The 27,236-nt window shown below is 41.4% G+C and overlaps 1 protein-coding gene across 10 annotated transcripts; it reads left to right on the forward strand.

Annotated features, from left to right (window-relative positions):
- On the forward strand, positions 1-25,436 carry LOC140843042 (putative malate dehydrogenase 1B). 10 transcript variants are annotated; one of them, XR_012123586.1, is made up of 12 exons: positions 1-126; positions 3,895-4,007; positions 8,243-8,377; positions 8,580-8,722; positions 10,660-11,156; positions 14,276-14,417; positions 15,781-15,944; positions 18,071-18,210; positions 18,509-18,560; positions 21,154-21,231; positions 23,013-23,116; positions 24,797-25,436. XR_012123586.1 is itself a non-coding variant. In XM_073218253.1 (11 exons), exons 1-11 carry the CDS (start codon positions 105-107, stop codon positions 24,817-24,819), a joined length of 1,509 nt encoding a protein of 502 aa, XP_073074354.1. In that variant the 5' UTR covers positions 1-104; the 3' UTR covers positions 24,820-25,436. The 10 variants fall into 10 exon arrangements, 7 of the variants coding, with proteins under 7 accessions (XP_073074354.1, XP_073074355.1, XP_073074356.1 ...); XR_012123588.1 differs by lacking the exon at positions 18,071-18,210; XM_073218253.1 differs by lacking the exon at positions 23,013-23,116.
- Positions 25,437-27,236: the final 1,800 nt, after the last annotated feature.

Raw genomic sequence — 27,236 nt, forward strand, 5'->3', positions numbered from 1 at the left:
ACCGCCGCGCTCAGCTTCAAAGAGCGCCTGCGCCATGCCACGGGCGGCATGGTTGCCAGGAAACCGCGGAGCCGGGTTTTCGCGGCGGGGGTCTCGGCTTCACCATGGCCAAATTCGTGCTGGCTGGTGAGTGATTCCCGCGTCCGCCCACAGAGCTCTCAAAACGCCTACCATTTCTCACCCCCTGTGGCCGATTGGCAGTGATCTTAACTGGCTTCTGTTCTGCTAACTCCAACCTCTGTATGGACCACCCCAATGTGCAAAACATTGTTGACCCTGGGGACACAGTAGAGGGAAGACAGATCCCTCCCTTAGAGGGCCTTTCAGTCTGATAGATACAGAAGCATGTGAGCAAGTAGTTTTGAAACAGCGTGATTTATGCAATGAGGGAGACGTACACAGAACTCTAGGTGTTGCAGGAACTGATTTGTGAAGGTTTGGGATAGGAATGCCATTCCAGATGAAAATACAAAGGCTAGAACACCCTATTATCTCTGGATATGGTGAAAATGACGACCTGAGGAGCCAGATCTTTGCACCTCAAGTGCACCAAGCAAACTCTTGTAAAAACTGTATCTTGAAAGCAATGAGGGGTCAGTGAAAGTTTTCAAGGAGAGTATCCTTAATGGGTTTACATTTTAGGAAGCCCACCTTATCAGCAGTGGAGGGAAGGATTGGAAATGTCGGTGGCATCCGAGAAACCACTAAAGAGATTTTTACTACAACAGAATATTGTACCTGCCTCCTTCCTTTCTCAGCAAGTTTCTTGAAAGAGTAGACTGCTCTTCTATCTCTAGGTCCTACTCTAACTCATCTAGCTTCTACCTCCTTCATAAATGGCCCTTACCAGTACTTGTCCTACTTAACCTCTTTGATGCATTACCACAATTGACATCTCCCATCTGTCTGAGAATCTGTTTCCTTTGCTTCTTTAGTCATTCAGAAGAATTTTTTTTTTTGAGCACTGACAGACTGTACGCTGAGAAGATGGTGGTAAATAAACTTACAGACAAGGTTGCATGTGTGGCAGTGTTCGGGCAGAACTCTATAGGAGCCATGACAGGGGACTTTATTTAGTCAGGCAAAGACTTGCCAGAGGGAGTGAATTTTAAGCAGATCTGAAAGATGAGAAAGAATTGTCTCGCAGAAAGGAGGTAGAAAGGAGGAGAGTAATTTATAGGCATGAATGGCAAGGCGTGTGGTTGGAATGAGGGGAGCTAATTTGCTAGTTTGGTGATGATTGAGAGGTTACAATAAGCAAAAAATTTTAAAAGATTCAGTAACACTGGAGCAAAAAGTACAGGAAGGCGTATCAGAGGCTGAGATCAGAATTGGATAATGCAGATTCTTGTGAAACACGTCCAGTATTTTAAACTTTATCCAAAGTACATGGGATGTTTTGGAAGGGGAGAACATAATCAAATTTACATTTTATCTGAGTGTTATCTCTGCAGTGTTGGAAGAGAAATAGTAGATGCAAAGACCCTAGTTAGGTGCTAGAGTCCAAGAAGGAGATAATGGTGGCCTGGCCTACAATGGTAGGCAATGGAAATGGAAAGAAGTGAGTGGATTTGAGTGATACTGGGAAGACAGAATCTATAGAACTAGATGTCTAATGGTGTGGAGGAAGGCAAGTAAGGGAGAAGAAGTTAAGATTGTTCTCAAGCACTGGTTTGGATAACTGTAGAGAAGGAGTCTGGAAAAAAGAAGAGTAGGCTTAATATTCTGGATACTCTCAATACTTCTAAATAACTGGGTAGATGCACAGAAAGAACAAAAGAGAAGGAGAAGATTTAGCGAGGAAGTGGTAGCAAAGTTTGTCATAGACATGCGGAGTGCCTCTGAGACATTCAGAAAGAGATGGAAAAATATAGGAGGGCATAGACTTCTGTACAAGGAGAAAGTTCTGAACTGGACATACAGATTGCTACTTGAAACCAAGGGAGTGGAGGAGACTAGTCAGGAAAATGCACAGTGTGAAGACAAGATGCCTTTCAGAATGCTAACCTTTTAATGGATTGATAGAGTAATAAGAACTTACAAAATATAGTGAGGAGTGGCCAGAGAAGGAGGAAGCAATCCTGAAGAATACCCCCACCATCGTGGGGGTTTCAAAAGGGTAGAGGGGGAACAAAAGCTGCCAAAGGTCAACAAGAGAAGGATTAAAAAGTATCCACTGGCTTTAGTGACACAGAGGTCCTTGGTGCCCTTTTAAAGAATTGTGGAAAAAGCCAGATTGCAGTGGGGTGAGAAACAAATGGAAATCAAGAACTGGGGATGGCGAGTGTAGAGAATTCTTTCAAGATGTTTTAATAGAAAGGGACAGGTGGAAGTCAATAGCTAGAAAAAGACATGGGCCTTTTGTTTTTTAGGACAGGGTGAACTTAAATTTATGATGAGTATATTTAAAGATGATAGAAAAGGGCTATTACAAATAGAGATAACATGCTAGAAAGAGGACGACCAATTGGGCAGAATTAGTGGCAATTCAGAAGGCAGAAGAGGGTGGTCTTCAGGGCGTAAGTGGTGAGATTAGACCTAGACAGAAGGTAGGTTCCTTCTCCCATGGAATAGAAGGAAGGAAAGGATGAGTCCAAATGCAGGCAGGCTTGTAGGTGTGGTGGCAGGAGGCTAGGGGATTTCCCAACTGATGCCTTTTGTAAGATGTGGCTTAGCTTTTTTAAAGTAGAAAGCAAGGCTGTCTATTGTCTTCTGATAGGACAGAAAGATGGAGAGAAGGAAAAAGTCTGCAGAAAGTGGACAAAGTTTGGCACAGTAATTGTGAAGAACAAAAGAGTGCCACTAAGGGAAACGAAGGGATCTCCAAGCAGTGCTGAAGGCTGAGTGAGGCTGGTGACCATGAATCTGTAATGCCACCTCTCTGCTTGGTTTTACCATGTTTCCCCAGGGGTACCTGGGAGATGGGATCCAGGCACAGAAAAAGCAGGTAATCAGGTTTACCAGGGGCTTTTACCAGGCTGATTGCCAGAAGCACAGTGGAGCAAGATAGTTTAAGGCATGAGCCAGAGAGTGGTTTGAATGCATGTACCATGGATTTGAATTAGACAAGAAAGCTACTAGACATGGGGGAATTATGAGGTTGATGACTTAGAAGTTGTCCTGAGGTCAAAGAATTACTGGTCAGGAGTAACTAGGGTAGAATGCTATAGAGAGGATTCTGCCCTTGGCCCCTGCCCCTTCTCTCCTATCAGACACCCAATCCCATCCACTTAGTGGCTTAATTTCCTGTATGTTGATGGCTGCAAAGTCTGCATCTTAATCCCTTACGTGGGGCCTGCACATCAGACTTACACACACAGCTACCTGATGGTCCTACCCACTTAGATAAACTACAAATATCTCCAACTAAATTTGTCTATAACTAAACTTCTCTCCAGCAAGGTCAGGATCACCTACCCAAGCCTGAAAATAGAAGTTATCCCAGACTCCTTTCTCCCTCATTCTCTTTCCCCCAATACTCCCTACCACATGTATCAAATCTGTATGTGATTTTACCACCACTCCTCACTTCACACTTTGCCTTTTAGTGGCTTCTAATGAGTGGTTCATTTTCAGTGGTTCATGCTTAATTAGTAGCATGGCAGCCCCTTAGAGGAGGTGAGGTCTAAGCATAGAACTAGAAGAGAGTAAATATTCAGTAGTCTATTTTCCTTTCCACATTTTATTACTTGAGAATCTGACCTCTTATGAAATTTGTTTTATTTTTAGCAATATAATAAAAATCAAAAGTTTATGTGGTTGTAGTTTATACTTTAATTCTGTTATAAAACCTATCACAACTGATTAATTCTGTAATTATATGGCAAATACTTATAACTATGTGATAATTGCTATGTGATGAAAAAAAAACATCGCTACTTTGAACTCTTTTAGGTAGAGCAGATTGCCCATATTATGCTAAAGCAGAACTTCTAGCAGACTACTTGCAAAAGAATCTTCCTGACTTTCGGATACCTAAAATTACACAACATCCTCATGTTTGGGAGGTAAGCCTTTACAATACATGCCCATGTACTGTTGATGTTTTAATACTAATAAATTCCAGTTATCAGTCTCAAAATATTATTTATGCACTTTCCCCTAATACCCAGTAGAACAAAGAAGACCCTAACCAATATGTAGAATAAATTTGGCTGGTTTCCCCCCCAAGAAACCAGGTAGCTTATATTGAATTTTTAAACTGTTAATTCTCTTTCATAGTGATTTCTAATGACATCAGGGACTTGTTCATCTGAAATACCCTTTTGGGGGACTGTTTCCCCAGAAACAGCCTGAGATGGATATCTGGGTGAAGGAGTTTCCTTTACTGAGGAGTTGCCCTTGGGAACAACATCCTGGGAAGGAATGGGAGCAGCAGGGCTGGGCAACAGGAGAAGGTGAAGTGCCTAAGAGCTGCAACAGAAGGCTCAGCTGGCCCCACGAAGGGACCCTGAAGTTGGGCTGACCCTCCAGAGCGACCCCAAATATAGGCAAGGGGGCTGGGGTGTTGTACTCCCACAGCTAACAGTTACTAACGGTTGGGGCTGCCCTTGGGGGAGGGAATTAACCTTAGGCAAGGGAACTTCCTTGGACTGAGGTCAATTCCTGGAGACTGAGCACTGAGCCATCAGCAGCCAGTCTACCTGGTGGCTGAGGGAATGAGTGCCTTGATCATGAAGGGGAATCTGGACTATACAAGATGGATCTGCTCTACTATCCAGTTGTGCCTTTTGGATACATGCGCTCCATGTAAGTTCACACGCGCTCCATCTGAGAATAGCCCTTCTGGGATTCCAGTTGGCGTCTTTCCCTGGGGCAGCTTTACAAGAGCAAGGTTCATCAAATGGCCTGCAGTCTCCCCTGCACATTTTTTCAGGGCTTTAATGATACTCATCACCTCTTTTTTACTCTCCATTATAGATTCCCCTCACTCAGTGCTGGTCTAGGTGACTTACTAGCTCTATTGACTAGCTTTATATCCTTAGGGATCTGAGCCTTAGTATCTATTCCTTTCCAAGATGTGACTGTTGTACTTGCCTGTTTGCTGTAAAATTGAGCAAGGCAGTACCAAAAATGCCCCAGTGGATCACCTAGATGGCAAAGTCTTTCCTGCCCACATGGGGTAGTAGCTGCCCTACTTGCTTCCAATTAGCAGGACCAGTTACCCTTCCCAGGATGGTAACTCCTTTCCTTGCTTGCTGGCCTCTTAGCACAAGAGCTCAAAGTGACCAAGTGGCAGCCATAGCTTAGACTTTAATAGGAGTCTTTCTGATAAAGCAGCCCTACCATGGGATTTAGAATCTCCAGACCCATAGTATCTACAGGAGGGGGTTGAGGGAAGCACAGATTCCCCAAGGAGGAGCAATGGTAGACAGGTTCACTCTTAATTTCATCCCTTGGCTTCTGAATTCATGTATTCTACCTATTTGGGCAAAACACTATGCTGATTTATGGTATATATTGCATCCTGAAAGATGGTGCTCCATCCTTGCAAGGTATTAGCCTCCAAGCTGCTGCCTGCAGCTTCCTTAGCTGTATATGTGCTGAATCAAGTCAAAGGGAATCATTGCCCTTTCCAAGGTGGAAGGGGCCCAATGTAATCAACAAGTCACCAAGAGGCTAGTTGGCATCTTCAAGGGATAGTGCCATTATCAGGGCATCAGTGTTGGTCTCTGTTCTGGCACACTGGATGTTCAGCAGCAGGCTGGCTAGATCAGCTTTGGTGAACGGTAGCTCCCTCCGTAGGGCTGTGTCCTTTGTAAGCCCATCACACCTTCAGCATCTAAATCATCTTACCTGCTTGGTTGTCTCACGCTTCTTTCACAACAGATGTTCTCTAATTCTCTAATGGACACTGCCTCCTGACCTGTTTTGTTTCAGGATTCTATCAACCCAACTGCCAGGGAGTCCAGCATTACAACAACATGTCCTTTAACAGCCCTGGCCTAGAATGCGCCACACTTCTCAGTGATCCTGAGACCCCTCTCCCCAGTGCAGTCCTTATCGTTTTGGTGACTGTAGGCTGAGAACACAGTTGACTAGCAGGTTTTCCAACCTTGCATTGTACCAAATTCACTCCAGCATGTCCACTTTTTGTAAGCTTTTTGATTCCTTCTTTCATTGTCTTCCATGGCAGTTCTGGCATTTTTATTTTTCTATTTCATTTCATGTTGTTACCTTAAAAATAAAACAGTCCATTATTTTACCAGCAAAAATGTCTTTATTCAGGAATAGCAGAGAATTGCACTTCAGGACATGCAATCTGTGGCAAAACCATGGGCAAGTCCAGAGAACAAAAGATAGGAACACTCTTTCAGAGAGGACGTACCCAGTTGAGAAGCGCTGTTATAAACAAAATATCCACTGAAATAAACTAGGAGTTCCAAGTGTGTGGCTTCTCATTGGCTGAGCTGTTCAGGAGGAGACCCAAATCTTCCACCCTCCTGCTGGTAGTGAAGTAGCACTGGCTTGGCCTGCCAGTGTCACGTCAGGGAGGTTTCCCTGTATTAATTTTCACAGTGTGAACCATCACTTTCTCCAAACTTCAGAAAGCCATCCTAGCAATGTGTTGTCACTATCTTGTGAAGTCCTTGCCAGGGTGTACACTCTTGAATTGCAGAAGAGTGATTCCTATTGATTAATTCTCCCTTGTTCAACTTTTATGATCCAGTCTTGTTTAGCCCCTCAGATCCCATCCTATACATATTCCCCCAGCTCCTGCCAGGACATCAACATGCCGTGCTTGGTGCTGAAGGCCCTCTGGGTTAAAGTCCTGACACAGGGAAGAACAGGGGGACAGCCCGTGTCCAGTTAGAGCAAGACAAGGGCCCTGGGAAGGACAAACGAGACGCTTACTAAGGACCTTGGAAATGTGAAAAAGGAGACTTGCAGCTGAAACAATGCAACAATGTATAAGAAGGTTCTCACTGAACCTCTGTAATAAAGAACCATTTTTACTGACTATTAAGTCACGTAGCTCACTAGCTTGACCAAGGAATACTAGTTAAAAATAGAAATGACCTTTAGTATGATTGGCTAGAATCATTCTCTCTCATTATTTTTCACATGCCTAGTCCATGCAACAGGCATAAAACCCCTAGACCTGAGCCCGTAAGGGGCAGGCAGCCTTGCTCCTCCCAGTATGTGCCTGGGACTTCGGTATTTTTGCTTCTATCAATGGAGAGCTAACTGCTTGCTTGCCTACCTTGAGCGTTTGCAAGGTTCATTCTTTGACTCTGTAAACAAGAACCCCAGTGTCATCTTTTGGGGGCTGGCCAAGATCTCTCCCTGTTCTCAGCTGCCTAGAGGCAGCTCTCACTTTAATGAATTCCTTCCTTACCTATACTCGTCTGACCCGTTGGAGAATTCTTTCCCGTCCAGAGTCAAGAGCCCTCAGCCGGTCCAGGTTGAGGTTTCTCCTAGTGCTCAGGGACCAGCTTCCCGGCAACAGCCCCTTCCTCCAGCAGCCCAGCACTTCGCTGGTCCGGCTCTGCTGTGACGAGGGGGACTCTGGTGGAAGCCTCACAGCAGCACTACTTGCTTTAAGGTGGGATAAAGGCAGAGATCTCTTCAACATCAGCAAAAGGAATTAGTTTCTAAGATTGATTTGTAAGTAGTTTCATTACATATGCCTCCAAAGATAAGAATGCTATCATGTCCTTTACCCATAGGATGTTGTTCTCTGTCTCTACCCACTTCTTGTCATTGGGAGGCCTAGTCTACACAAATCGGATAATGATGATTTAAACTTTTTCTAATAAATATTGTCAGACATCCCCAGGTAACTTTGAGCTAATCAATTCAATCTAAATGATGTAAACTATATCTACACATTTGAAAGCAATATCATATTGTTATGGCCCTAAGATTGGAAATATCTCATACAGTAGAAAAGCAAAGAATCAGCTGAAGTATTTTTGAAATCAGTTGAGTTGGAAGAGTTGGTCTCTCTTTAAGCTAAACACTTATACTTCTTGTCTCCTCAGCAAAGAGAGCAACTGTCAGTACCTTTATTCAGTTGGCCTTTACTCGGTCAAGGGATTTGAAGAATATTCTTTCTTATTTGATTAATTTGTTACTTAATGCTACTATTTTCTATATTTACATTTTGACAGTCTAAAGATATCTAAATTTTCTTATGCACAGTAGTAATAAAAAACAAGGTAGTTAGTGTTTAAATTCTAAAGTATTGAATTCTGAGGCAGATTCAGTGTGTGACTTCTCATGGAATATCACCCAATAGGAATGGCTGAAAGATTTGTGTGAAAAGAATAAGTGGAGTCACCGAAATTCCCCCATCATCTGGAGAGAGCTGTTGGATCGTGGAGGGAAAGGTTTGCTTTTGGGAGGATATAATGAATTCCTGGAGCATGCCCAGGTATATAAATTAATTTGACTTCTCTGTTTATTGAAACATTGTCATTCTCTCTCATTATTTTTCACATGTCTTCCTTTCTAAGGTATTCTCTCAGCTCTCTTTTTTAACTCTGTTCTGGCTTTAAACAAGAACTTTCCATCATAGCCATTGTCATCTAATTATCTCTCTCTCTGGTGTTGACTTTTCCTTTTCCGATACTTAGCTTTACTACAGTGTCACCCCTAGCATGACGACTGAGCTGATGAAGGTAGTTGCTCAAGAGAACCTAGAGACACACATAGCAGAAGAGCTGGAGGAAGAAGACCAGAAAGGTCTCATCAACCCCTTGCAGGTCTGGATCACCAGGTGGGAGAATCAAACCCCAGGGTCTATGAGTTTGGTTTTTTTGTATTTAGAAAGGACAATGATGTGGGATTAATTCCATGATGGAAGAATAGCTGAATGTCAAGTCTGAGATTTGGATGGATGGATGGATAGATAAATAGGTAGCTAGCTAGTTAGATAGATAGGTGTATTTATACATATATGTCCCCCATTATAGCCCCATATATGAGTTTTAGATAATATTTATATACACACATAGTGAATCTAAGTGCAACTTTATAGTGAAGAAATTACTTTGGTGACTGTCTCCAGCTCTTGTCCCCTCATCCTGTGTCTTTCATGCTCTGCGGCTCTCATCCTGCTCCTTGCCTTGCTGTCCTTCTTTCTCTTCCCCTTGCTTACTTTCCCCACCCCCATCGCACTGGCTGTTGCCCTCTCCCTCTTTCCAGCCTGCCAGCGCCCTCCTTGGCTCTTGCTTGGCGCTCATTCTCTGTAACCCCTTGTTGTGTGCCAGGCTCAGCCTATCAGTAACTAATGCTGAGGCTGGACTGGCCTGTGTGGATCTTATGATTGCAAGATGCCCTCACCCTTAACCATCAGGAAACTTGGAAAATAAGGGTTTATTACTTCAAAGTTTTGGAAATTATGTGGCACACTTGAGGGCACAGAGTGAGGCAGGAGAGAGAAGGTTAAGAGCAAGAACATGCAAGCACTCAGGGACTTAGGCTTCGCAGGCTCACTTCTTACTGGGGAAATTAAAACCAAGAGCAGGAATTTAAAGCTCAGGAAGAGACAAAACGAGTGGTCAGTTACGGAAATCACCAAGATTGCTAAAACAAAGGAGCCTCCATGTGGGGAGGCGGCCTGGCTGTCTATCTAGTCAGTGGCTGGCAGTGTGTTTATTCAAGACAGCCATCTTTGAAGAGGATGCCTCCCTGGCAGTCAAAGTTTAAGTCAGGAATTTGCATTACTTAAAAGAAAAAAAATCTGTCAGGGTTTACACCTCCACCCCACCCCTCACTTTCGCCCCTCATTACTCTAGGTCTTGGGGCATGCCGTATGTCATCGCCTGCTCTCTCTGTCTTTGCGTGCTGTCTCTCTTTGTCTTGCTATTCTTCTTGCTCTCTCCCCGTTTCCTTCCCCCAACTTCCACCTCGCAAACTGCCCTCCCCACCACACATGTGTGTATTCTAATATAGACACTCACTTGAAAAAGTTTTTGTTATAAAATGTATCGAATATAGAAAAAAAAACCTAAGAATGATATAGTAAAAATACATGAACCTAAAACCCATATTTAATTTTAGATAATTTTTTAAGGATTAAAATTGTAGAGATACTGTTGTACTCCTCCCCAAACCCACTATGAAAACCAAAAATGCCCAGGTGCATTTCTGAACTCCCCTCAGGGGTCACTCAGCCCCCGGCTGGTAGCCAAGCTACAGAGTACCTGGATACTTGCTGAAAGGTGGGTGCAGGTACATGACGCCTAACTGATGTTGGCCGAGGCTTATTCATAAGGATTCAGAAAAGATGGTCCTTTTCAAAAAAATGTCATTGCTTTGTAGATAAAGGTATAAAATAGAAAAGAGCTATGGTTAAATTAAACTTGTTATTTTTCTATCCTTTTAAGACAAAATATGAACATGTAATTAGCGTGATGTGAAAGTTCTTTTAAATTTCACTTTCTGAATATTCTATTTCATTTGAAAAGCCTTGTAAACAGGTGCACTTCTAATTTTGACGTTATTCTTAGATGGCCAGAGCCAGGGGCTAGTAGTGAGAATTCTTTTGTCCTGGTTTGATTTCTGCCTTAAAAATGCCTATTCAACTGTGTATGCCAATTTAACATAGTAAATCACCCTATTAATGCACATACAGAAATGTCTCTTGAGAATAAAGGCTTAAATGGGGTGAAAGTTGTAACCATTCACAATCTGGCCTTGTATTTTTATCAGTGCTTCTACTCCTGCCTGCTACAACCTAATTCCCATCTTGACAAGCGGTGAAGTGTTTGGAATGCAAACAGAAATTAGCATAAATCTATTTGACAATAAGCAGGCAGAAGAATATCTGAAACTCCTGTTGACGGAGACTTGGGACCTGGTGTCCCCCTTACTCCGGAGTGTCTCCTTCTGCACTAGAGTGGAGGACGCCTTCCGCCAGGCCCACGTAGTCATCATTCTGGACGAGTGTACCAACAAGGAGGTATACACGTTAGAGGACTGCATCCAAAGCAGGGTTCCTTTGTGTAGGCTGTACGGGTACCTGATTGAGAAGAACGCGCATGCTTCCGTCAGAGTTATTGTAGGAGGAAAAACCTTTGTGAATCTTAAGACATTTTTGCTTATGCAATATGCCCCAAGCATCGCCCGTAATATTATCGCTGTTGCATTGGGGGTGGAAGGTGAAGCTAAAGCTGTGCTGGCCAGAAAACTGAAAACAACTCCCTCAAGTGAGTGAACTCCTGTGTCTGTTTTTGTTTTTAAATAATGTGATTTCAAAGCAGCTAGGAAGAACCCTGTATCCTCTAGGATCATTTGGGATACCTGGAATAGGAAGTATGAAGCAAACACAAAGAACTTCATTGTGCGATTTGACTATTGTGCAAATAGTTTTTGTTTCTGTCTTTCATGAATATCTGACTTTGTCCATCATTATAAAATACTAAAAAAGAAATATTTAATATAAGATTAATATTTTTCAAGTAATACTTTGAAACCTAATATTAATTTTTTCCATGATAACAGTCAACTAAAATAATCAGTGCTTTTTAAAAAAGTAATCAAGTCTATGTTAAAGTGGCTCTATCCCACTTCCCACCTGAGTGACAATGGACAATCACTTAACTTTGCCATGCCTCTGTTTCCTCATCTGTAAAATGTGGGTGTTAATAGCACCTGCTTCCTAGAACTGATGAGAGGATTCAAAGAGATAATATTTTTAAAGCACTTAGAAGAGCAGCTGGCACCTGATAAACATTTGCAAGGATATTAAACTTGTCAATGAGATTGTGAGATCCAATCAGTTTCTCCTATTATTCTTTGTAGTCATCAGAATCCTATAAGGATGATGAGACTGGATCGGAATATGGATCGTTGTATTTAAAAAGGGAGTGCTGTATTCAAAAATATTTGTCATGTTTGACAAATTTTAGCTATTCAGGCCCTTATGGAGCAGGTGCAGCACAGTCCCAGCAGAGTCTGTTGGGAATGCTAGGAGGTGCAAGGCATCCCTCAAGCAAAATTGGGAAGACAGTGATGTGAGCCTAGGATGCCCTAAATCAGGGCATAAAGGACTTCTAAGTCCCTAACACATGACAACATGGGCTGTATTACCCATTTCTTTACACTGAAGCCCTAGAATCATAACTTCTGGTATTCTAGCACATAAATCTTGAGTGTCTCACCCCAGTGTCACTGCATACCTCAGCCAAACTGATACCAAAATTGTTCAGTAGGAAAGGAAAACATTTGTTAATCATTTTATCTCTGTTGTCAACCTTGTTGTGTATTGTAGCACTGATTTATCATAAAAGCTCTATGATACACTGATGAACATGTCAAGAAAAGGCAGTGTTGCACAATTTAAAACATGACAGGGGCTTTCAACTAGAAAGCTGCTCTTTTGTAGGGCTGGTGAGGGGCCATAAATTCTATGCCCTGCTGCACTCAAAGCCAATAAGCATATGAGAAGCAGAAAAGTTAGGGAAAGAAAAGAGACATTAGAGGATCAGCAGTCAAAGTAGAAACCCAACAACAACAAAGAAGTTAAACAAAGGGAATGAAATAGAACAACCATCAAAGAGAATCAGTCAGGGAACATTACAGATGCCAAGTGAGTAGCATGCCCTTTCAGGACATCCCTTGAGTTCAGTCACACATAACCCTGTTTCTCAGGCCATGTGCATTGGCTTAGTTCTGTTGCAAGTGACAGAAACTCCGCTCAAAGTCACTGGGGTCAGATAGAGAACTTCTTATGTGAGTGAAAAGTGCAAAAGGTAGTTCTTACTGCAGACACAGCTGGATGCTGGGGCTCAAATGATGATGTCAAGTCTGGCTTGTGCTCTCTCTTGGCTTATCACTCGTCTCTGCTTTCCTCAGCATTGGTTTGATTCTCAGGAAGGCTCTCTCTAAAAAGCGGCAAAATGGCCACTGACATCCCCAGACTCGTACATTTGTAGCTTACCTACCCCAGAAGAAAGAGGGCTCTCTCTCTCAATTCTTTGTACAAAAGCCTTAGCGTGATATCACATTGGCTGTTCTGGGACTACCTACCCATCTCCAAATCAATCACTGTAGCCAAGAATCTAGAATCTGGGGCTCGTGCCTATTGATAAACCTAAGGGGTGAGGACAGCTCCACCCAAACCATATGGGCTGAAATTGGCAAAAGGGTAGTTATTTAAAGAAAAATCAGGATGTTGTTAAAGAAAGAAAGTAGGAAGAGATGGTAGGAAGAAAAAACTGCAGGTGTCCATTATAATTTTCTCCAGCATAACTCAGGGCATTTAAGGCTCTGAAGAGCCTTGGAGCTGATAGGAAAAATTATTTCCCCAGCTGCCTGCTTTTGAACACAGCTGTGTGAGAATGTGATACTTGGAGCTGCTGCAGCCATTTTAGGACCATGAGAGGAAGGCTAAGAGACTAATGTCTTTGAAACTTTAATCTGAGAAAAGTAAACTCCTAGTTAAGCCAAGCAGGTAGAATATTCTGTTACTTGAAGCCAACAACAATTTTACCTCATACAGAACAGGAAAGAATTTAATCTCCACAATAGGATGTGGTATGACAGTATAAGAGAATTAAGTTTTTAAGCAAATAAGTTAATAAGTCAATAAAATTACTTATTTTTACTTTGGATATGACATACCTAGAAAATCCACAATTATGGAATCATATTAAACACCAATCCTTATTTCTCTTTAATCCCATCCTCCTAATTTTTTTTTCATAGTGTATATCACGTGTTATAGTAGCTGTTTTCTCACCCACTCTCCTCAACCCGAGAATATTGCGAGGATTTGGGCTGATCTGTTTTCTGCTAAGCCTCCCATCTGAAAGTGCTTCACACATAGAAGCTAATTCACTAACTGTTTGCTGATTAAGATGTTTCTCAGGGTCTTTTTATTACAACACCCTTATTCCGCAGGAAAGGAAACCCACCGGGAGTTAAAGCGATTTGCCTAAATTTCTCTTCCAGTCTAAAATCAAAGACTCTGTCAGAATCAAAGCAGATCAAAATTTCTCCTAATGGAAAACACGAGTAGTGAAGTTAGGACCAGACCAGTGGTATAATTTTCAGTAATAATATTCTTCAGGGAACATTTCCTTCAGTAGTTCTTGAATTCAATCATATGCCTACACTATTTATAGACATTATGAGGAATTGCCAGTCTAATAATTAAGGAGGTGATCCCCATCATTTGCACATTTTTCGGGAGCATAAACTTAGATCTGTTTTACAGCAAAAGGACCACTCCTAAAACAAACACACAAACAAAAAATAGTTTGCAGGCAAGTTTTTAATTTTAACACCCATTGGTACATTAATTTTCTATTGTTTTTATTCACAGGCATCAAAGATGTGATAATTTGGGGTAATATTACTGGAAATAACTATGTTGATCTGAGAAAAGCCAAAGTTTACGGATATGAGAGTGCTATTTGGGGACTTCCTCACTATTCACGCCCTGTTTTAAGCTTGATTTTTGATAGGTATAGTAAATTTTTCAGTGAAGTATGCTAACAATGTTGAATAAGTGTATTAGTTGTTGTAATCTTAAATCATCTTACAAATCTTTGTACGAAAATAATTTAGCATTGTTCACATTCATCTTTATTTATACTCTCTGTTGAACAAATGGCTAATTTCACAGAATTTCAACTAGCTAATCCCCACCTCCAATTTATTTGATTTTGAAATTATGCATTTTTTTATTTCAGATTATCCTTAAAGCAGCTCATATATTCCATTAAGATTATCTCTAAAGCAAGCATATGTAAAGTGAGTCTTATTTAACATAAAGACAGAGATATTTATACAAGTTGAAATCAGTTGCAGCACTTTTGGGAATAAGGGATTAGGATCTTGAGCAGGCCCAGGCCATGCGGAGTGCTTGGTCCCAGAAGAGGCAGAATCAAGAAGTGGTGAGGACCACAGTGTCTAGAACCAAGCCCCTAGGTTGGAATTCTCACGTAGACAATTATTCGCTGTGCAACTTCAGAGAAGTTCCTTAACCTCTCTGTGCCTCATGTTTTTCATCTGCAAAGTCGAAATGGTGACATAGTATGGGCCTTATAGGGTTGTCGGGAAGATGAAATGGATTCACGTATGCAAAGCACTTAGAACTGCACCTGTCACAGTCAACGGTACCATTATGATGAGGCAGAAGAGGGCCTGGAAGCATTTTTCTAAACTTTGCAGTACATTCTCAGATGCAGCATTTCCTTCCGTCGTCCCTACTCACCTTCCCTTCCTCAGAACATAGGCACTGCATCCATGCCTAGAAACTGTGTGTCCTGGGTCTACCCTCTTGGAGCCTGGTGCCTGCGTGCTGGCTGCCACATAAGGGCCGTGTCTCGTGGAGCTGAATCGCGCTGCCTCATCAGGGGAAGCCATTTAGTGTTTGTTCTAGCCCAGGTGGGCTAGTCCCTGAGTTTACATTTCAGATTATAAAAACTTAATTAGTTCCCTATTTCTCAATGTGAATGATTTAACATTTTATGATATTATTTTATTTAAAATGAAGGATACCACTGGTTCCAAAATAGCATCTACATAGAATAAATTCCTTGTAATAAAAGTAATTGTCTTGCAGCCTTTGACCACTTTTCTGTGTGCCATATTTATATTATCAGATGCTTACTAGGAAACTTTGGGACTCCCTTCTGCTATATCTCATCACTTTTCAGCTGGCTTTTTAATGGGGTTAAAGAAGCTTGAGGAAGGGTCACAAAAAGTCATATTTCTATTTTGGAGAGATGCTTTCTTATAGTTAGATCCGTTGACCCAAAGAACATTCTTTTTCATTTCCATTTCCTCCCTCCGTTGTAAAATTGTTTCTTTTTCTCCTTATAGTGAGTGGATAAACCAGGAATTTGTGGCAACTCTTAAAAAGTTGACCACCACAGGAAGACAATTTGGAGGCATCTTAGCAGCACACAGCATAGCCACTACATTGAAATACTGGTACCATGGCTCACCACCGGGGGAGATTGTGTCTTTAGGAGTATTAAGTGAAGGTAAATCTGGGTTTTTCATATCCTGTAATATTTTAAAACCTCCACGTGTTCCATGTACTCCTACTTCTGCATCCCCACCTGTCTACCTTTTAACATGGTCTGTAAGCTGTCTGGATTTTCATAATTCCACAACCATTCATTTATTCATGTATGCATTCAGTTATCCATTCAGAAATTCAGCAGTATTTTGTATGCATGCACTGGGAACACTCAGAGGTATTAGATCTGTCCTCCACCTTCTGGAATCCTATAAGAGTACAAGAGAGCCAGATACATAAACAAAATAGTTCTATCAAGTTTTTCTCGCTGTACCCTAACTGAGGAAAGGAGAGCATGGTCAGTTTTATTTGGGCAGGCTGCTGGAAGAATCAGGACAAGTTTCATAAAGGAGATGACACTGCGGAAGTCTTTAAGTCTGAGTAGTGATTACTTGCTGTTAAGTGTGGGAACAACATCCGGGCACAGGAGCCATAGGAGCAAAGACAGAGGCAGGATGCAGAGCCCATCAGGACCCAGGTGTTAGGGCAACAAGAATGCGGAAAGCTTGCTCTCCATCTACAAATTCTGTATAAGCATGTTTACAGCTTTACTGCTTTAATCTACTAAACACTATTCAGAGGACTTATACCATTTTTGAAAAGTAGGAATCAGAGAACAGTTGGTGTGTCCTGTTCTGAAGGGTTTACCTAAACCATCTCTTCCTTTTGTGCTTTTCTTTCTCCCTGTGCGAGCTCATTCACTTCCGAAGCTTCAGGCCTGGACATCCCTCTCAGCCCTAGACTGAAACATTGTCACCCGGATGTCATACTGTCACTTTAAACTAACACACACCAAACTGAACTTATGGTCTTCCTCCCCAGTCTGATCCACCTCTTGTGCTCCTTATGTTATTAGAGGAACCACCATCCTCCCAGTTGTTCCAATGACACAGTGCAGCTCAAGGAAATATCCTCAAATCCCCCAAGTCAACATGCATCTGTCTTTCCTCTCTACTCACTGATCATTTTGATCCTCTATCAGAGAACATATTACAGCCTGCATTTATTGGTGATGTGCTTAGCTGCATCTGTTCCCTCTGTTAGTGTGTGTGCGCCCTAGGGCAGCATTTTGGCTGGGTCTTCTTGCTGCTCCTTCATGGGTAGATGCTCAGTGGAGCCAGCTCAATTAGAGTTAAGATGCACGAGCACCCCCATGATGTGAATTCATATCAATATGTGGCCTTTTCACTGAAATAGGCATTTAAGGCCTTATCTTTATTTGTAAAAAGAAATTAACTTCTTTAGGAATCATCAATAAATAATGCAATATTGAGGTCAAGGAGCAGGTGATCATTGTGTCCCTGAAACCATACCATACAGGGAAACCCTCTTATGTGTCCTCCCATAAGTCTGGCTCTTTACAGATACAGCAAATGGAGAGTGAATAGAGGACCTGAGGTACCTTTAAGGAAGTCTTTTAGATCCTGGCTTCTTGATTATCCTCAATTTTTTGCTCTAGTGACACTTTTGATGACTAGAATGGCAAGAATAATTTTCTTATTTGATTGAGGCACAAAAATAGGTGGGGAGGGCAATTTAATGTGAATGTTGCTCAGTTAGTACTAAGGATTATCAGTCTTTTTTATTTGGAGCACATCCAAACTTGGAACTGAGCTGCGAGGAAGTCATCAAGTTTCCCGCCCTCTCTTTTTCCAAGCCCTGTCATCCCATGCTAGCTGTGGGACTGCTATGGTAGGCTAGGAGATTGGACAAATGCCTGGGGCTCATGGGTACCTAGAAGGACAAGGAAAAGCCCCAGGAAGCAAGATTAAAGGGATCCAGACAAGGCAGAAGAGAAAGACAACATGAGCCCCTGAGGCAGAGGCAGAGGATCTGAAGTGCTAGACCAAAAGGTATAAAAAAACAGAGTTGTGGTTCTTCCTGCTGAGTGGCACACAGAAGGGGAATGGTCAGAACTTGGAGAGGTGCCCAATCAATACTTCTAGGGTAGGTGTTTCAGGCCACCCTGGGAAGGAATTCCAGAAATGTGATCCCACCATTTTCATTAAAAATCATGTACGCTGCCTGTCCTTGTCTACAATGCCTAACGGTGCTTGTGTTTGGCTGTGCTTGGATCGCTCACTACAGGCCAATTTGGGATTCCTGAAGGGATCGTCTTTTCTATGCCTGTGAAGTTTGAGAATGGAACTTGGGTGGTTCTTACAGATCTCAAAGATATCAAAATAAATGAAAAAATAATGACCAGAATAACAAGTGATCTACTTCAGGTAATGTCAGAATAGATACAAGGGAACTGACTTTGATAATGACCTTAACTTGAGTCCACTAGGCCAAGGCATACAGTGATTTTCTGTGGGTTCAGTGTTCATCATATTCCTAAAACAGTAAGGAGGATAAAAGTTTGAAGAAATCAGCAAAAGAACACTACTCATTATTTTATGTAATTTCTGGTATGTTAAAAAATATTTGTTGGTTACTTAAAAATTAAGAGTGTTTTTTTGTTAAAGAATAATTAAGTTAGTCATTGTGGCCATTTAATTCTCTGATTATAAAATTTTTCAACAGGAAAAACTTGTTGCTCTTGGAGATTTGATAAGTTTTCAGCCATATCAATCAGGTAAACTTTTAGATGTGATGTTTTATTGGGCTGCTAGTGAAAGAGTATTGAAATATTTGTTAAAACTGAGTCACTACTTAATACAGGTAACTATAATCCATATTTTGACACTTAAATAAATCCATAATTTGACACAAAATAAATTTCCGACAAAATAAATTTCCAGGTTCAGTGTACCCTTTGAAATAAAGCATTTCATAAGAATGCTAGAGAAGGCACATCTTAAAAACACCATGACCTTTTAAGTTTGGTGTGCACCATATGTATTAGTTTCCTAAGGCTATCATAACAAATTACCACAAACTGGATGTTTTAAAACAAAAATTTATTCTCTCATGGACTGGACAATAGAACACCTAAATCAAGGTGTTTCCGGGGCTATGCTGCCACTGAAGGGCCTAGGAAAGAACCTTCCCCTCCCTCTTCTAGTGTGTGTATTTATATAGACACATATATATGTGTGTGTGTGTGTGTGTGTGTGTGTGTGTGTGTGTGTGTGTGTGTGTGTATGTCTATGTTTTCAAATCCCCCTTTCCTTATAAGGATACCAGTCATTGAATTTAGAGCCAGTATGACCCCATTTTAACTTGATTATATCTGCTGAAACACTATTTCCAAATAAGGTCATATTCACAGTTACCAGGAATTAGGACTTCAGCATATCTTTTTGGGGACACAGTTCAACCCACAACACTACATTTACTTTTAAATAAACTTAAAAGCTCATTTTTCTTATTGGCATTTTCTGTAACCATAAACTCACAAGGAAGTACTATCATCTAAGTAAGAATGTCTGAGGGGTGATGACACATGTCTCTGGAGGCCAGGAAAGAGGTATGGGCTGGAGATGAGGATATGGAGTCATCAGTTATTAAAAGTTGATAACCATGGTGATCCTCTGGGCAAGGAAGACTTCACTGCATGATTTCTCATACCTTTTGAATTTTGTTCCATGTGCATGTTTCAGACATTCAAAAGTATAAATAGGTAGACAGACAGCTAGATGAATGGGTGTTAACGTTTAACTACCATTGGAGAGGAAGAAGATGAAAATGGAGTGGGCTGAGGAGGAAGGTCCTCAGGACAGCAGTGGAAAACAAACCAGAGCCCAAGATCAGCCTCCAGCAGAAGGTATCTCCACTGCTGAGGCCCAAGAAAAAGAGATGATGGCTGTGGGTATAAGGAAGTGTGTAGAATGGAAGGATTCAGAACAACTAGGCAGCAAGACCAGGTCCCAAAGGTCAACGACTAGAGAAAAGGCTAGTGTTGTAGGGAAAGAGGTGAAGGTCTGAAACAACTTTGAAGACAAAAGGAAAGAAGGACAACAGAAAAAAAACATTTATTTTTCAGAGCTAGGGGCTCAGTGGAAGTTAGAGACTGAATTGGTAGTGACTCCCAGGTAGAGTTTTGTTATTTCCTGCAGAGGTGCTCGGCTGCCTAAAAGCAAAAGTGGGAACCTAGATGCATGGTTTGTAGTAAGCCCGGAAGTATTTGAGTGTATTGCCACCCCTGAAATTAGAACAAATGCAATTAGAATAAAAATAACACTACACTGCATTCCAACAAAATGCTGAATATTTCCATGATGATCTTATTTAGAATACCAAATTATCTCCCCCAACTATTTATTTTTCTCATATTTTTGTGTGTGCTTGTTTTAGTGTCACTCTATGGGGCCTAAGGTGATTTGGTTATTGGCATTGAATATGGGAATAAAAAATGAGTATAGTTTTGTTACATAGCATTTGAGAAGGAGGGAGGTGAGGCAAAGAAATTGGAGATAATTGCAAGAAAACTGATAAAGTGATGGACTACAAGGGTCTAATTTAGATGAAGAAGGGAGTAATAAATAGAAATAAAAGGCAGGGTGATATGGAAATATTTAACAACCAATATGGTACAGATGCCACCCAATTAAAACAGTTGCTCACCTCTCAGAATGGATTCACTGGTAAAAAGAACCTGGCAGGAGACAGGACTGCTCTTGGTCCTGAACAGAGAGGGTTTAATGAGGCCAAAATACCAGCAGTGGTAGGAAGGGCAGGGAGACAGGGAGGAAAAGGGTTATATGGGCAGAGGGTGGGCTTTGGGAATTCAGATGCAATTTGGGCAGGTGGTCAAGTCACCAGCGATGGGCCAAACCAAGCAAAGCCCCAGTGCAGCACGGAGGAGGAGGAGGGGTGGGCTCAGAAGCCCAGAGAGCAAACGGTTTTAACTTGAACTCTTTCACTCTCAGAGGTTAAAGGCCATTTGTACAGCTTCCTGCATGTGGCAGTCTAGAGCTGCAAAGTGCTTTCATGGAAAGGAACGACCAAGCAGTCATTTTAAAGTTTATTCTCTTGACTGATAGTTCTAAATTTCCCATAACACTTGCATTATGGATGGTTTCATGAAAGAAAGTGACCTGATTTTATGCTGTTTTTTTTTTAAGAAAGGTCAAAGCATGTGTATATGTGTGTATATATACATGGTCAGAGTACTGACAATAATCAGACCTTTGCAGAGTTCAGATATCTCTGCTTATGAACTTATCGAGATGATTCAGTTATTTTAATCTTTGCAATTAACTGATACTTAGTTTCCTGACTTTTAGAAACTGACTTAGCCAAAAAAGATGAAAAGTCCTTACGTACCATAAATGGCAACCAGGAAAATCAAAGAGACTCAGATGGTGGGTATGTCAACTGGAAAAAAATGCACTTCTTATCCAAAGCTTAACACTAAATTCAAAGAAAGGAATTTGATCACCCAGTAGCCATGAAATCTGAGTTAAGTCTTTCATCACCCTCATCCTATACCCCCAAAGTAAGGTCATATTTAAAATCTATTGAAATCTTCAAAGGAAATTACCAGTTAGTTATTGAGTACCTTCTATATGCTGGTCACTATGAGAGACATTGGAGAACACAATCATGGATTTACGCCCATACAAACATGTCTGGGGGGAAGGAGCCATAAGAATACAAAGAGGTAAATGCCAAGACACACAATGAGTCAGAGCTCAAAAAACGGTGGGGGAGGGGAGCAAGACAGATAAAAGGAAAAGAAAGAGTGTAATAATCTAGAAACTCACAGGGAAGGGGAAGATTCTTGTAATGTAAGAGGGATAAAATTTAATAAAATTCTGAGATCTTGTTGGGATTTCAGATGGCTAAAGATAATCAAGTAGTCATTTATTTATTCAGAAACAATGCCAGTTCAGTCATGTAAGATGACAAAATGCTAGAGATCTTCTGTTCAGCAATGTGCATATAGTTTATAATACTGCATTGTACACTTAAAATTTTGTTAAGATAGATTTCAGGTTATATTGTTTTTACCTCAAAAAACAGAATGAGACTGTGCTGGGTATTAGGGACGTAAACTTAAACATTATTCTAGCCTCAAAGTGCTCATTGTCTAGCATGGGAAACAACAAAGCAAAATGAACACAGCTCAGTAGAGAACTGTCAGGATAGAAAGGCCAAGGTATAGTGAGGCTGCATAGGGGGCCTCCTGACGTAGACTGGGAGTGTTAGGAAAGGCTTTCAGGAAAAGAGAAAATGGGAGGTGAGTCTAGAAGGATGAGGAGGAATTACTTGCGTAATTTAGTGAGAAGAGTGCATGCAAGTGGAGGGGTGGTAGAAAAGAGATTGTAAGGAAAAAACACGGGCAAAGGAGACCTTTCAGGTGACCAGGGTTTGACCCGAAGTGTGAGCCTGAGGCAGTATCAGTTGTATTAGAAGATAAGTAGACTAGCTGGGCTAGAGCAGAGGATCCATAAAGGATGAGAAACCCTAGAAAAGGAAGGTAGAGGCCATCTGCTGTTTGCCTGAATTACTAAGAACTCAGCAAAATGACTGATGGGTGGTGGGACAAAGCATGAAATCAATGGGGTCAGGCTCATCATTATCAACCTGGCTTTATCACTGGCCCACCAGAGGATGACCGAGCACCGATTCACCATCCAGAGGAGCACTGTGAACTCAGTTCCAGTCTGAATAGGGAAGGCCCAGTCAGAGAGAAGGTGTCCCTAGGGACCTACCTGGGAGGCAGCTTTATTATATTATGCGATACTCAAGGGCAGGACTGAGGGCTCTGAGCCCCTGTGAGAGGGCTGAGCAAGAACGGAGACATGATCCGAGGAAGGCAACAGGCAGCTTTCCAGGGCGGAGTAAAAGAAGCCAGATTGTAGACTAGGTATTCCCAAGTCTTTGCATCAGAATTAGCTCTGCTGATGAAAATTTTAGGTTCTTAGACCCTCTACTAAGTCCTCATTGTACATAGACAAAAAACTTTAGTAGTGATAAAGTGGAGAAAATAGGGTTGATTTCAGGTTGTTTTGAGGGTTGTTTGTTGAATGAACATTAGAATCAGATACAACACTGTGTTTCCCATTTTGTGGGTTAGGTATGTGGTTAAAAAAAATTTAGTGGGTCATGAAATCAATTTAATAACTAGCATTCTTCCTAGAATAAAATTGAAAAGAAAAGGATAAGTAAGGAGACCAGAAGTTTTTTTTCCAATGAATAGAATAGAATAAAAAGAAGAAGACAAGTAGAAAACATAAGAAAAAGGTAAGAATAAATTATAAAAGGGCAAGTATTATTTCACATAACATTTTGTTTCATTTCATGCACACAAGTGCACATACCGGACTCTAACATAAAACACATTTTTCACGGTGGGTCATGGCCAAGCAAGTTTGATAAACATTGGCTTAGAACATCTCACAAGTTGTTAGTGATATTCTAAAACCAACAGATTATTTAATTTTGCAAGAACAAAAGGACAGCATGTATGCTGATCTAATCAAAGAAGGAAAAAAAGAACCAGTTATGTCAGAGGGTAAGTCAGGCGAGTTACAAACAATCCCTGTGATGCTAGCTGTCATGACTCACATTGTCCAATCTTACAGAACAATGCTGTGATCAGAAGAACATAGTCCAGCAAAGTAATTTTGAAATAAGTCTTTCTTTTCTTATACTCCATAAACATTTTGAAGGAGGAATAAAAAACGTCAACGATTTTTAAAAAAATACTGGAACATGTCATACTCACCTCAGACCTTCCCCAGAGACTGTAATCTCAGCTCTAGCCCTGTGTCTCCCCTTTGTGGCCTTTCCCTTTCCTTCTCAATTCTTCACTGCTCCAAGGAGCAGAAGTGGCAAGTCAGCCTCCTCCTCAGAAGGTGAGCGAAAGGAAGAGACTGAGAAAGCCTGGTTAGAATTCTCTTTGAGAAGGAAAACCTGGGAATTTTTGTCTCCTCAAGGATGTGTATACATATGTGTAAGCCAGTGGATGTGTATAAGCCCATGGATAAGCCACTGTTATGCACTGAGACTCTGAATAAAAGTGGTCTGGCATCTTGCAGCTCCCACACAGAGCAAGGCATTTAGAGAAACCTGGGATAGAAGGAACAAGATAGGGGAGAAAGACTCACTGCAAACAGCATGTGCTTTAAATGCTAACAACTCCCCTCCTTTAATTCTCTATTTACTGCAGTGGATTTCTTAGATCTGATTCCTCAAACCACTTCTGAAAAGCCACAAGGTCAAGAACTCATTAGCGGCAGGTGATAGACAAAACATTAGTCTTTTCTTATTCTCTACAAGGAACTGGGTAGAAGAAATTAACTGTCCCTACAACACAGCTCTTTTCAAACCTTCCCTCTTCCCACATCCGCGGGACTCTGCCTTGCTTACTGACTCTCCTAGCACCTCACTTCCTACTCTTATAACCCAGGTATGTCAGTAACAACTGAAGCCTTTCCTCAGAATGAATAAGTAAGGAAATGGACACAGGTATGTCCACAAGCCCAGATTTTCAAAAGATATAACTTGTATCTCTGAAAACGTACAGTATGATGGGCTTTGGAGTGGGGCTAGACATGGGGGATTGAAACTGGTCCACAGAGGAGAAGCAGGAACAGGAAAGGACGTGGAACTGACAGTGCAGCTGCAGACTTCAGGATGAGAAGCCAAGGAGCCAAGAGAAACTGCTCAGTGAAATAGCCTGAGGTCAGGGCAGAGGCCAGAACTTAGTTTTGCTCTATGAAAATGTCCAAGGACAGGGCTGTGGTTTGACTTTCCTCATCGAATCCTTCTCACATGCACTCTCCTCAGCTGTTGAGTAGGACTGCATATGGGAATCCAGCAAACACAAGGAAGAAGAGAATGAAAAATAGGCTTATAAAAACACAAATCAGTATTGTATGTTTAAAATACTTATATCTTTTCATTCTCTTCCTTTTACAGATTCTGAAGGCAAAACTGTGTAACAGGAACAGATCTGATTAGACGAACTATAAAACTCTTTGGGAGTGTAATCTGTAAATGGAACTGGGTAGAAGAGACCAATATCAAAGAGAAAGACCCATGAATGTCTGTATTTAGGAGAGAATAATATGAAAGATTTATTTCAGTCTCAGATAATATTATGCCAGACGAGTAACAGTGACAGAACACACAGACGGGCGGAGTGCGATCACTTTGTGTTACCTGTATCCACTCACATGCTTGCTTACTGTTGCGTTTTCTCATAAATAATTTGGTGCCAATTGCTATCCTTTTAACTAAGTTAAAATAGAGGCATCAGTCATTGCATCCCTGCCTGTACAACAATCTGAGAGAAGCTGCTTCTTTCCTCAGGCCATACCTAAGACACGGGCCTCCATGGCCCTGTTTGCTCAGATGTCCAAGCTACCTTGGCCTCAACTGATTGGGCCAGAATAGACTTACCTGACTCAAAGTGAATCAATCAGATATTCTCTTGCTCTTTCAAAAAATTTGAACTGAGAAAAATGGGTGAGTAAATTGGTGTCTGAGTGATGGAAGTGAACTAAAGCCAGCTACAAAGTCCTGCCCGTGAGGTTGTGAGAGCTAGGCAGGGCCGCCGTCTCCATACAGCCTGGCTGTGTATAGGTTTTCCTTGGATTTGCCTAGGATAGTTATCTTTACAATTCATCACATTTTTACTTTAGCTTTGACTGAATAGGTTTCTGTTTCTTGACACCAGGTCTGGCCTGAATAAACTGACTTTTGAAAGAAAAGCATAATATTTCTACTATATAGTTGCATGGTTTAAGTAAAGATTACAGTCATGACGAACTTTTGCTTGTTTCCAAATCAGCACCTCATTTGATGTTACTGTGAAGAAAACTTAATGTCTGCCCATGTTAAGGACATGTTGTGTCTTTAATCCTACCATTTCCCCTGCTTCTCCTTGTGGGATCGTCAACCAGAGGAGGGTGAACACAAAGAACAGAACCCAAATGGGAAGTCGCCTCTTGCTGTGCTCACAGCAAGGCAGGCGGTGGCTGCCCCATAACATGCAGGGCTTCTTCACCCAAGCACAGCTTCCCCACTGCCCTGAATCCGATACACCAGTCACTTATCAGCAGAAACCAGGTGGAAAAGCCAGAACAGAAAATACGACCACAGACATACATGGCTTTTCAAGGTAGCAATCCTGCCTCTTAATGATATTCTTCCCAGTGGTGTCAAGCTCTGACCGATCAGACAGTCAACACTTTCTAAAAGGTTGACATCTAAAAAAGGACCAGAGAGAGAGACATGAGAATTTCCCTTTAGGGACACTGTAGGAAATATTCAGGCCCTCCCCCAACAGACTGTACTTTCCAGCCTGAACATAAGGTATCATTTATTTTGTACCACTATAGGATGACTGGGATGCTCTAGGATAGACTCCCATAGGAGAATAGAACAAATTGATTTTAATCACTATACCTACTATACACATTTGTCCCAAATTAATATGAGATAAGGAATTACACAAGGAGGGAAGTATTAGTGTTTGCTATTTGTTTAATAACGATGACGCCATTTCAAAAATACCTCTCAGCGAGGTGTTTTATTTTGTTTTTCAGCTAATGCACTAGTTCACACGGTAGCTTGTGGCCCAACTTGGGAAATCTCACATCTCATCATCCCACTTAGAGTAACTTGAATGTGAAGTTATTAAAAATGATTTTCTCTGTATTATTAAAACTGTCACGGTTAAGGTCTGCAGGAGAAATATTCTGTAGAAATTTTAGAATATTACTTAGAGAAAGGCATTGTGTGAGTAAAATAATTACTGGTCATGGAAATAGAGGTTAAGTGTATATATCCTTGTAACTATAGTGGGCACTGTTAGTTGCCCTCTCTACAGCCCTGTCCCCATTCTCTTTACCAACTGAGCTCTGATTTTGTTGGGATGGGCAATGGGCCTAAACCTAAGGCATGAATCTTGATAGATCTAAGCTAGTCCCACAAGCCACAGATTGTCTAGGGATGGGTATGTGACCCAGTTTTCTACAATGACACATAAAGAGGTCTCTGGAGGTGTGAGACAGAGAGAGTGGTATGCAAGGAGAAAGCACTTTGGCTTCCACCTATTTCCTCCCTACTTCAGTACTGTTTACCAGGATATAATGCTTGCAGTTTGGGCAGCTACTTTGTGTCCATGAAGAGAGACATCACCAGCGGGGTGCCAACAAGAGGGAAGCTGTGCAGAAAGAGAGAAAAGCCTGGCATCTTGGCCTGAGGACTTGGTGGTCTCAAAGAGCCTCTGAACCAACCCTGGACCAACTTCAGAATTTCTGCCAAATAAACAATGAATAACTTTATGGTTTAAGCCCCTGTTACTTGTGGCTTCTGTTACTTATAGCCAATGAATATATTCTTATGTACATGA

The sequence above is a fragment of the Manis javanica genome, chromosome 12, assembly GCF_040802235.1.
Source record: "Manis javanica isolate MJ-LG chromosome 12, MJ_LKY, whole genome shotgun sequence".
In the NCBI taxonomy this organism is placed as follows: Eukaryota; Metazoa; Chordata; class Mammalia; order Pholidota; family Manidae; genus Manis; species Manis javanica.

Excerpts from the sequence above, each read along its gene's own strand:
- LOC140843042 (XM_073218253.1), top strand. The coding sequence starts at position 105 with ATGGCCAAATTCGTGCTGGCTG. Across the intron at positions 15,945-18,070 it reads TTTAGGAGTATTAAGTGAAG|GCCAATTTGGGATTCCTGAA; the intron begins GTAAATCTGGGT and ends CGCTCACTACAG. Across the intron at positions 21,232-24,796 it reads AAATCAAAGAGACTCAGATG|ATTCTGAAGGCAAAACTGTG; the intron begins GTGGGTATGTCA and ends TTCCTTTTACAG.